This window comes from Chiloscyllium plagiosum, chromosome 30 (genome assembly GCF_004010195.1).
Source record: "Chiloscyllium plagiosum isolate BGI_BamShark_2017 chromosome 30, ASM401019v2, whole genome shotgun sequence".
NCBI classification, from domain to species: Eukaryota; Metazoa; Chordata; class Chondrichthyes; order Orectolobiformes; family Hemiscylliidae; genus Chiloscyllium; species Chiloscyllium plagiosum.
Genome location: NC_057739.1, coordinates 41,811,082 through 41,823,213, shown reverse-complemented (window position 1 = coordinate 41,823,213; position 12,132 = coordinate 41,811,082). Strand labels below are relative to the sequence as shown.

Sequence of the window (12,132 nt, the reverse complement as noted above, 5' to 3'; positions counted from 1 at the left end):
GACGTGGTGACGGATTTAGGCGTGGGGGCGGGGTTAGGCGTGGCGACGGAGATCGTCGTGGGGGCGGGGTTAGGCGTGGTGACGAAACCCGGCGGGGGGGGCGGGGTTAGGCGTGGAGATCGGCGTGGGGGCGGAGACCCATGCGGCGTTGTGGTCGTGTAGGTTAGTGACGTCACTGGGGGCGGAAGTGGCTGCGGCGACCACAGAGACAGAGTTATTCCCCATAGCCGCGGAGGTCGCGAATCTGTCGGCCAGGAGGATGGCCTTGTTGGTGGGGAATAGAGTGGGGTAAAGAGGGAGTTTGAGACAGCTGTGGTATGAGAGGATTGGGAGGAAGTGGAGAGTGGGGGATGAGAGACAGAGTTGAGGAGGGATTGAGCAGGAGGCAGGAAGTTGGGACCTTCTCTCTCCCCTCTCTTTGGAAAAGTCGGTGACAGTCCAACCGGATTTACTGGTCAGGAAGTGAAGTGTAACTTTCGTTTTCTCTTTCTGATCTATAGCTGCGCCTATTTTAGGAAGCGGACATTGCTCGGGTCTGAGGAGTTTTGCTTGTTCAGGGAATTTTAGACCTGGCCTGAGCGGGGCCAGCAGTTTGAGAAAGTTTATTCTGGCAGTGTTATCTGTCCCGCTTCGAGTTTTCCAGGTGAGCTTTGCAAAAGGCCGAACTTCGGAGGAACAGTCTTGAAGTACGGAGAGTTAAAGGTAATACTTTGAATTCTTATAATATTGTTGCAAATGTAACGTGGACTTTTATGTACAGTACCATCTTTTGACATATACTCAGTATTGAAGTGTTGCATTTATATAGCGCCTTCCAGTAAGTTTCAAAACATAGTCACTGCTGTTGGGGGTTGGGGGGGGGATGCATCCTTGAACAACAACTAGCCACAAAACGACACGACCAGCTATCCTTAGATTAGATTACATTACAGTGTGGAAACAGGCCCTTCGGCCCAACAAGTCCACACCGACCCGCCGAAGCGCAACCCACCCATACCCCTGCATTTACTCCTTACCGAACACTACGGGCAATTTAGCATGGCCAATTCACCTGACCTGCACATCTTTGGACAGTGGGGGTAAACCGGAGCACCCGGAGGAAACCCACGCAGACACGGGTAGAACGTGCAAACTCCACACAGTCAGTCGCCTGAGGCGGGAACTCAACCCGGGTCTCAGACGCTGTGAGGCAGCAGTGCTAACCACTGTGCCACCGTGCCGCCCACGCTACCTTAGTAGCCTGAGGCGGGAACTGAACCCGGGTCTCAGACGCTGTGAGGCAGCAGTGCTAACCACTGTGCCACCGTGCCGCCCACGCTACCTTAGTAGCCACACACGCAGGTGACAAGCAACATGAGTTCGACTGGGACAACACTATTATTATAGGACAAGCCAAACAGAGAACAGCCAGGGAATTCCTAGAGGCATGGCACTCATCCACAGATTCAATCAATAATCACATCGACCTGGACCCAATATACCAACCACTGCAACGGACAGCTGGAACAGACAATCGGAAGCGGCAGAGACAAACCACTATAAATGCCGGAGGAAACATCACAGAAGCTCTTCACAGGAGGCTCCCAAGCACTGAGGATGTCACCTAGACAGGGGATGAAACGTCTGCAACACAAATTCCCTGCTCGGCGAACAGAACCACAACAACTTGGCTAATGTTCTTCCTGAAGAAGGGCTCATGCCCGAAACGTCGATTCTCCTGCTCCTTGGATGCTGCCTGACCTGCTGCGCTTTTCCAGCAACACATTTTCAGCTCTAATGTTCTGAGGACCTGCGTTCAAATCCCACAATGGCAGGTGGTGGAACTTGAATTCAATAAGCATCTGGAATTAAGAGTTGAACAATGACCATGAAGTGATTGTTGGAAAACCCCATCTGGTTTACTAATGCCTTTTAGGGGTGGAAATTTGCCATTCTTGCCTGGTCTGACTTGCATGTGACTCCAGATCCACAATTGCTCTCTGGGCAATGGATAATAAATGCTGGTTTAGCTAGAGATGCCCACATCCTGTGAGTAGATAAAAGAAAAGCAAGCCACGTAAAGTACTGACTAGATTTGTTTGTGGGATCAATATGCCAATCCCTGAGCTGTGAAGCAGCAGTGCTAACCACTGAGCTACTGTGCCACCCTATCATTCTATCATCCACTTCAAATCTAATTGGGAGCTTTTCCATCTGCCCAGTGTGGCCTTGGTTGACAGTGTCTCATTTGACAGTGCGACATTCCCTCAGTGTCTGCACTGCAGCACCAGCCTCGATTCTGTAGTCAATTGTCAGAAGGGGAGGCAATGACCTCGTGATATTATTGCTGCACTGTTAATCCAGAGACCCAGATAATATTCTGGGGATCCAGGTTCAAATCCTGCCACAGCAGATGGTGAAACTTGAATTCAATAAAATATCTGGAATTAAAAATCTAATGATGACCATGAATTGACTGTCGGAAAACCCCATCTGATTCACTAATGTCCTTTAGGGAAGGAAACTACCATCCTTACCCTGGTCTGGCCTTCATGTGACTCCAGATACACAGTAATGTGGTTGACTGTTAACTGCCCCCTGGGCAACTAGGGATAGGCAATAAATGTTGCCTAGCCAGTGATGCCCTCACCCCATGAATGAAATAAATAAAGAAGAGGGACTGAACCTGTGGGTGTCTGCCCCCATTGACATGTTTCATGTATCACTAGGAGAAACCAAACAATAGATTTGTCTTTTACAGCCAATTGTTGTGCAAGTCTTCAGCAGTTTGTTTTATGGGCTTTTGTGACACAGCGGTCATCTCTCTACCTCTGAGCCCAGAAGCTCAGGTTCAAGTCCCAACTGCTTTAACATTGTGTCATAAAATGTCATGGTAGCTCAGCGGTTAGCACTACTGCCTCACAGCTTCAGGGACCTGGGTTCAATCCAAGCCTTGTGTGATTGTCTGTGGGGAGTTTGTATATTCTCCCAAGTCTATGTAGGTTTGCTCTTGGTGCTCTGGTTCCCTCTCACAGTCCATATGCAGGTTAGATGAATTGGCCATGGGAAATGCAGGATTTCAAGAGATAGGGTGAGTCTGGGTGGGCTGCTCATTGGAGAGTCGTTCAGAACTTCCTGGGTTTGAATGGACTGTTTCCACACTGTAGGGATTTAATGATCTCTGAACAGATTGATTAGGAAAATATCTGTGATTGACTTATTGGCAGATTACCAATGGAGACGTCAGGTTTTAAGAATCTTACTGATTTCATTGAAGAGGTTTCAGAAAAAAATAGGTGCGGTTCATCAACTAATAAGATGCAAATTACTATGGATGCTAGAAATCTGAATTAAATATTGGGTCATAGGGATGTACAGCACAGAAACAGACCCTTCCATCCAACTCATCCATGCTGACCAGATATCAGAAATTAATCTAGTCCCATTTACCAGCATTTGGCCCATATCACTCTAAAGCCTTCCTATTCATATACCTTTAAAGTGCTGCTACTATACCAAGCTCCACCACCTCCTCTGGCAGCTCATCATGACTGTTCTTCAGATTTCTCTTCACAGATGCTGCCATACCAGCCGAATTTTCTCCAGCATTCTCTGAGTTTGTTAATGTATTAGATACGTCATGTTTACAGGTTTGAAAAGATACCATACCTAAGACTTATCACTAAAATCAGAGAATGGAAGTCAGAAAGCTAGCTAGAAACAGACTGGATGGGGGCTATTACTGACTGGCATAAGTGCTGTTCCTCAGGAATCAGTACTAAGGTGACTGTCAGTTGGCTTAGTTGTTTGGATGGTGATGAAGAGTGACGCTAATTGTGTGGGTTCAATTCCCACGCCAGCTGAAGAACTCTCCTCACTCTCTCCCCTTGTCTGAGGAGTAGTAACCCTCAGATTAAAGTAGTTACATCTCTTTAATGACAGAAAAGCCCTCTAATCTGGTAGGATTATGATGACTGTCCCTCTTTATTCACAATTTGCATCTAAGAATTAGGAATGTGGAATCAGACCTATGCGTGGTGGGGTTGATAGGGATATTTTTCCCGGGAAGTAGATTTGGAAGCGGAGAGGGTGAAGTTGGGAAAATTAGAACAAAGGAAGTAAGATGATAATGCAGATCTGTTTCCAACTTCTGGTTTTCTTGGAGGTGGCTTGTATAAGTGGACAGCAACACAGTTGGCAACCAGCGAAGGAGGTCAGTTGAGTTATTAATGGGAGAAAGTTTAGCAGTAATATCAGTACTGCACAGTGTCTGCAATCCAGTGGGTTCATACACAACACAGGGTTGAAACAAGATGAAAATAAATTGCAATGTGTACATCAAAGGACAGTGACCAGAGTGCAAGCATGCTTCCTGTCCTCAGCCTTCTCTTGTATCCAACATGTCACTGGATTAGTAATCCAGACACCCAGGTTAACACCTTAGAAACATAGATTCAAATCCCACTGGTGGAATTTGACTTTAACTAAAATTGATCAATTTAAGTATGGAATTGAAAACTAATCTCAGTAATGACATAACAAAACTATTATTGTAAAAGCCCATCTCATTCACTAATGCATTTTAACGAGGTAAATCTGCTCATGGTGCCCATCAAAAGACCAAGGTGGGAATGTCCAGCTCATTCTGTGATCAAACACAATGGCATTAATAAAATGTCTGAGTGGGGATTTAATTGACAAATGACTTCCCAAATAGCTGATGATGGAATTAAAGAAAACATCTATCCGAATTTGTCAATGACAGGAAGATAAGTATCGTTCTAAGCAATGTAGGTGAAAGTGCAAAATTACAAACAGAAATTGATAAAATGATAAATGGGTAAAACTATGGCAAATGCATTTTAGTGTCAGCAAATGTGATGTCGTCCACTTGAAACCTGTGAGGAGGGCAGGGTACTTTCTAAATGATGAGAAACTAGAAGTGACTTGTATCCAAGTCTGTGGATCATTAGGATGTTGCAAATGCGTACAGAAGATAACCAAAAGGTCTAATGGAATGATTTCTTTTTAATCTTATAGCATTAGAAAAAAGAAGATAGAAGTTGTACTTCAATTATACAAAGGCTTGGTTAGACCAGTTGGAATATTCAGCCACTTAGGAAGACTATATATTAGCCATGGAGGTGGTGAGGCATAGATTTACCAGAATGTCACCTTTAATCCAATGGTTAAATTTCGAGGAAAGAGAATACTAGGGTTCATTCCTTGGAATTTAGAATTAGTTGCTTGGTGGTATAGACTTTGATTATTCTGGAATAAAGAAACATAAGTTTTTCTCTTCCACTCATTTGGACAGACACAAGAATGCTAATTTTCAAAGGGAACAACAATTTACACTGCTTGAGAAACAAGTTGCTGATTAGTTGACAAGTGGACTCTGTTTGGTCAAGGCATTGCCACAGACAGTGTTCTGTGTACGAACATAGGCCAACCCTAATGCCACCATTCTCAGTCCTGACATGTGCCCAGTCTACCTCAAATTACCCTGGAGGAATAATGTGTCTCAAAACATCGAACAAGCTGAGGCCAGCTGTTTTACACTGCTTCTTTCGCTAGCAATACGAATTGTGTTCTCCATCAGCAGGATGTTGCGGTTAAGTCATCAACATGTTCTTTCTATCATACAAATGAGTAATATGACATATGAATACCAATGCCAGTGTGATGCCAGGTATGTAGGCTGTACGTCCTAATGACTGGTTACTTTTTAACAATCAGCATGTCCACTTGGCTGTTCTCAACAAACAGAATACTGACCATACTCAACCAACCTATGTTTGCAAAATTCAGAACATAGTGTTCAACATTAGATGTGATTTCATGATAAGGCAGCACTTAATTAACAATGCTGACTGTACTGAGCATTACATCAACAAACAATTTAAGATTTTTTAATATCTAGAAGTCAGTTTAAGAATATAAGTAGGATTTGCAATGTGGTCACCTTTGCTTGCCAGAAACTATACATATTTATAGGCAGGGTTTAGTTCTCTATGTGGTGAAATGGGTACATGAATAGGAAGGGTTTAGAGGGATATGGGCCAAGTGCTGGCAAATGGGACTAGATTACTTTAGGATATGAGTTGGACCAAAGGGTCTGTTTCCGTGCTGTACAACTCTATGACTCTGTGACACTATGAAAGGAATTTGTACAGGCATTGGTCGTTTTCAATTAGAGAAGAGCTGGAGGGATAGTGTTTAATATTGCATTCCCTTGCATGGCAAAACCGCAACCAGAGTTCAGTTGCTAACCAATCAGCATTTTGTTCCTCATATGGTATAAATTGTTATACAGTTTGAAGTTTGTGATGTGGAGGTGCCAGTGTTGGACTGGGGTGTACAAACTTAAAAATCACACAATATCAGGTTATAGTCCAACAGGTTTAATCGGAAGCACTAGCTTTTGAAGCGCTGCTTCTTAATCAGGTGGTTGTGGAGCAGAATCATAAGATGCAGACTTTATAGCAACAGGATTGCAGTGTCATGGAATGTAATATTAAACAAATTTAGCTTAAGTCTTTCATCTTTTAGAATGATCATGTTAGTTTTGGGTTTATGTCCCCGAGATGTTCTCTGAAGCTTTCTGCAAGTAAGCGTCCTGTCTCCACAATGTAGAGGAGACCACATTGGGAGCAACAGGAATGCTTCAGAGAACATCTTCAGGACACATGTACAAAACAGCCCCACCAACCCCATGGCCAAGTACTTTAACTCCCCCTCCCACTCCGCCAAGGACATGCTGGTCCTGGGCCTCCTCTACCCCAAATCCTTACCACCCGTCACGTGGAGGAAGAACGCCTCATCTTCTGCCTTGGGACCCTCCAGCCACACAGGATCAATGTGGATTTCACCAGTTTCCTCATTTCCCCACCCCCCCCAACCTTCCAACTCAGCACTGTCCTCTTGACCTGTCTATCTTCCTCTCCACCTATCCGCTCTACCCCCCTCTCCGACCGATCACCTTCACCCCCTACCTTCATTTACCAATTGCATTACCAGCTGCCTTAGCCCCAGCCCCACCCCTCTCCCATTTATCTCTCAGCCCCTTTGGACCACCCCCTCATTCCTGATGAAGAGCTTAAGTTTGAAACGTTGACTCCTGCTCCTCAGGTGCTGCCTGACCGGCTGTGCTTTTCCAGCACCACACTGTTTGACTATTGAATGAGCTGCCAGTGGAAGTGGTTGAGGTGAGTACATTAACAACATTTAAAAGGCATTTGGACAAATACATGTATAGGAAAGGATTAGAAAGATATGGGCCAAGTGCAGAGAAATGGGCTTAGCATGGATAGACAGTTTGGTTGGCATGGACCATGTGGGCCTCAGGGCCTGTTTCTGTGCTGTAGGACTCTGACTCTTACCTGGACTGCATACATGTGACTCCAAAGCAATGTAATTGGCTCTAAACTGCCCTCTGGGCAATAACTGCTGGGTGAGCCAGCAATACCCAAAACATAGAACAAAGAACATTTCAGTTTATTAAGGCTGTGACTAAGCATTTCAAACTGTCTTAATTGTTTTTCAGTCATTCAGATGAGAATAGAACGTTGCAGGAGCAGACCTACCAGACATGGCAAGCCAACACGTCCCCTTGGTTATTATAAGTGTCACAGCATGCGTACTGGGATTGCTACTGAACAAGTACATTAATTACACCAAATGCGAGGACTGTGACGACAATTGGATAGCACTGGATATAAAAGGTCAAGCTTTCATATCTAAGGACTGATAACTTAAAATGCTTCTAACTGTGTGCTTTATTCTGATATTGTTGTGTTAGCCCTTTCAGTGGCAGTCTATTATAACATGATTAAGTGTACTGCAGATTTGTTTATAGGGTTGGGAACTTTGGCCATTTTGTGTTTTGTTATGAAATGTAACATGCCGAAGCATCTTGGGACATTTGACTTTGTTAGAAGTTAAAAATCACACAGCACCACGTTATAGTGCAACAGTTTTATTTGAAAATACAAGCTTTTTCAGCGCTCCAAAAGCTTGTACTTTCAAACAAACCTGTTGGGCTATAACCTGGTGTTGTGTGATTTTTAACTTTGTCCACCCCAGTCCAACATCAGCTCCTTCACATCTTTGTTACAAGTGTGAAAGAAGGTGATAAAGGCAGCTATTGTTGCAGACACAAAATTCACCTTTGACAATTGCTACATTAAGCACAGCTAACTACAATTCAAGCTTCAAGAAAGTACCTCAGAAACATGCCCTGAGATTCCTGACCTAACTATACTTTGTTTAATACCACTGCATTCTTCGTAGAATTGTAAAAGGTTTATGAACCAGAAAGAGGCCACTTCGCCCATCTTGCCTGTGACTGCTGAAAAACAAGACATGTTAAGCAGCCTAATCACACTTTCCAGCATTTCGTCTTGGAAGTTATGGAACTTCAGGTTCAAATCTAGACACCTTTAAAGGAGCCGAGGGTTTCTGCCTTCACTCCATTTTCAGACATTGCATTCCAAACTCCTACCACAGTCTGGGTATAAATCTGTACCTCATCTCCTCACTAATCTACCAATCACTTTGAATCATTGTCCCCTATTTACTGATCTTCTTGCTTAGCTAAATAAGCCTTTTCCATTCCCTCTATCCAGGCTTCTCTCGATTTTGTGCATCTCAATCAAATTTCCCCACAGTTTCCTCTGTACAGGAACAACCCCAGCCTATCCAGTCTTCCTTCATAGTTGCAATTTTCCAAACCTGACAACATCTTTATAAATTGCCTTGTTACCCTCTCAAGTACATAGAGTCACACAGCTGGGAAACAGACCCTTTGGTCCAACCAGTCCGTGCCGAACATAATCCCAAACTAAACTGAATCTACCTGCCTGCTCCTAGTCCATATCCCTCCAAATCTTTCCTATTCATGTATCCATCTAAATGTTGTAATTGTACTGACATCCAATTACAATTCTTGCTACAGCTTCAGTGAGAATACTCCTAAACTGCCATTGTATGGACAAGTGATAATGACTCAATCTTTCTTGGCATGTTATTGATTTTTATAGCTCAAATCTTACTGTTAGTTGCTGGAGAATACAGTTTGTACTCACAGTGCTAAGACTGCAAACGATTACGTCGGATATATTGCACAGAGTAGGCCATTCAGCTTAACCAGTCTATACTTTGTGTGTCAATGTTTCCTCATTTCACTACAAAGAGATCTGACTCGAAGTTTTAGACTCTGACCCCTCCTTATCCAAGATCCCAATCCCCTGTCCAAACCAGTGGAAATAGCAGCTTTCTTATTGACCCGATCTGTTTCCTTTAACACCTCATGAACTTTGTTCAAATCTCCCCTTAACCTTCTAAATTCTATGGAACGTGAGCCTGGATTGTGATCTTGTTGTAATCTAACTATTGGTAAATTATCCACATATGAATCCATTAAAAGTGTTGTTTTCAATGGTCTGTAATGTCGCGTTATCATTGTCAATGGATTAATCTACAGCCATTGGAATGTAATCAGCAACAGTTTAATTTGTGGCACTGTTGGTAGCAGACTGACATTCAAGACAGATGGTTGTAGATCAAGGCTCCCCAAAGTAGAGGTCAGGACCCGAAGTGGGGTCATGAGCTGAAATTTTGGGATTAAGAGCTCTAAGGTATCAATGGCCATCGTGAATTTCTGACCAAGTTATAACAACGCTTCACCTCTGATGTAAATGCAGCTCTTTGTCCCTCAATTCTCGCTGAGGGGTTGCAACAATTTTCGAAAGTCAATTTGGGATCATGATGGGAAAAAGTTTGAGAAGTACAGTATTAGATTGAGATCGGACTGCAGAAACCTGGAGGTAGAAATTTAGGCTGAAGCCCTAAATGCAGTATGGAGGGAATGCTGTACCTTCAAAGAAGCCATCTTGTAAATACAGGACAACCTGCCCTCTCAGGTGGATGTGAAAAATGGCATGGCACGATTTTCAAGAGGGGAGCATTCCCCCTGTCCTCAACCAGCATCAATCACCCTCACTCATAGACTCCCTCCAGAGTGGAAGCAGGCCATTTGGCCCACCAAGTCCCCAATGATCCTCCAACGTGCATCCCACCCAGACCTCCCTTATCTATGTAGCCCTGCATTTCCCCTGGCTAATCCACTTAGCCTACACATCCTGTGAACTATAGGCAATTTAGCATAGCCAATCCACCTAACCTGCACATCTTTGGACTGTGGGAGGAAATGAGAGCATGCAGAGGAAACCCACGCAGGTATGGGGAAAATGTGCAAACTCCACACAGACAGTCACCTGAGGCTGGAATCAAACCTGGGTCTCTGGCACTGTGAGGCAGCAGAGCTAACCACTGAGCCATCATGCTGTCCAGTCATTGCCATTTAATATACAGATTAGAACTCGAGAGTGTAGTGCTGGAAAAGCACAGCAGGTCAGACAGCATCTGAAGAGAATTGATGCTTCTGGCGTAAGCCCTTCATTCTGATGAAGGGCTTATACCCGAAACGTCAATTCTTCTGCTCCTCGGATGCTGCCTGACCTGCTGCGCTTTTCCAGCACCACACTCTTGACTCTGATCTTCAGCACCTGCAGTCCTCACTTTCTCCCCAGCTTAGTAGAATGGTTTCACAGTGCAGCGTATGAGAGCTTGCTGCTGGCAAAGTGGTGCCTATATTAAAACTGCACATTTACTTCAAAATGACTTTGTTGGCCAGGGGTCATATGAAATGCTGTATGCTTCAAAAATGCTTTTCCTTTTTTAACAGGACTGTTTTTTGCTGTTCTTTAATGTAGGTTTAGAGGAGGATTTCACGAACAAGCTGTTTGGACAGCACATTGCAAGTGAAGTGATCATCAAAGCACTTAAAGGTTCTTCAAGTAACCCTAATTCCCAGAAACCCCTGACCATGTCTCTACATGGTTACAGCGGCACTGGAAAGAACTTTGTTAGTCGACTAATAGCACAGAACCTTTACAGAAAAGGACTAGACAGCAAGTATGTCCATATGTTTGTGTCAACACTCCATTTTCCTCACGTTCAGTTCATTGACAAGTATCAGGTAATCCCTTCATTATAATTATAGACAACAAGAACTTTACAATAAATTTGTGGTATTATCAACTTATGGATACATCAAAGTTCTGATTTATATTTAGTTGTTAAGGCTGCATAAATCTCAAGTTTGTTGTGTTTTCTTTTATCACGGGACCTCGAGAATATTCACGACTTGTTGGTTAATTTTTCCTTCACTGCTGTTGGACCAAAATTCTGGAACTCCCTCTTCAACAGATCTCTGAACATAAGAAAGAAAAGTCACAAGACATAGAAATTGGAGTAGGCCATTTGGCTCCTCAAACCTGTTCTGCCTTTCATGGTCAAGATTATGGCTCACCTGCCTGAGGACTAACTCCTCTTTTGTGTAGCTCATCATAGTCCTCAACTCTCTGATGTTTAAAAAGAAATCCATCTCCTCCTTAAATATTTTCAGTGACATAGACTCCACAACTCTCTGAGATAGGGAATTCAAGGCATTCACTACCATCTGGGAGAATTCCTTTGCAATTCAATTTTAAATGAATGTCCCCTTATTCTGTATCTCTGTCCCCTTTTTTGAGATGTCCCCTTTTTTGAGATATCCCCATCAGCAGAAACATCTCCTCAACATCCGTTCTGTCAAGCACCCTCAGAGACTTGCATGTTTCAGTAAGACCATCCCTCATTTTTCTGAACGCTAATGAATAAAGGCCTAACCTGTTTTAGCCATTTATGATAAGTGAACCCCTCTCGCCCACCCTCTGACGACCCCTTCTCACGCCTCCAACACACCCCATCCACCTGGACACCCCGTGCTGGCCTCCTACCTGCCCCCGACCTCTTCATAGGCAACTGCCGCCGCGATATTAACCGCCACCTGAACTCCCCCACCCCTCTCACCCACTCCAACCTCTCACCCTCGGAACGCGCAGCACTGCACTCCCTCCGTTGCAACCCCAAACTCACTATCAAACCAGCAGACAAGGGAGGCGCGGTAGTAGTTTGGCGCACCGACCTTTACACCGCTGAGGCCAAACGCCAGCTCGCAGATACCTCCTCCTACTGCCCCCTTGACCATGACCCCACCCCCCACCACCAAACCATCATCTCCCAGACCATCCATAACCTCATCACCTC

The 12,132-nt window shown here is 44.2% G+C and overlaps 1 protein-coding gene across 3 annotated transcripts in view; it reads left to right on the top strand.

Moving 5' to 3' along the window:
• Nucleotides 1–134: 134 nt before the first annotated feature.
• LOC122564963 (torsin-1A-like) overlaps nucleotides 135–12,132 on the top strand; it is a 25,665-nt gene continuing 13,667 nt past the window's right edge. For 2 of the 3 annotated variants that reach the window (XR_006316050.1, XM_043720521.1), the window contains exons 1-3: nucleotides 137–702; nucleotides 7,526–7,703; nucleotides 10,755–11,020. Coding sequence is in view for 2 of the 3 variants with exons in the window: in XM_043720521.1 (XP_043576456.1) it covers nucleotides 7,571–7,703; nucleotides 10,755–11,020 (399 nt within the window). In the remaining variant the exon portion in view is untranslated. Of the gene's footprint in view, nucleotides 703–7,525; nucleotides 7,704–10,754; nucleotides 11,021–12,132 lie in introns of all 3 variants that reach the window. The other variant, XM_043720522.1, reaches the window with a different exon arrangement.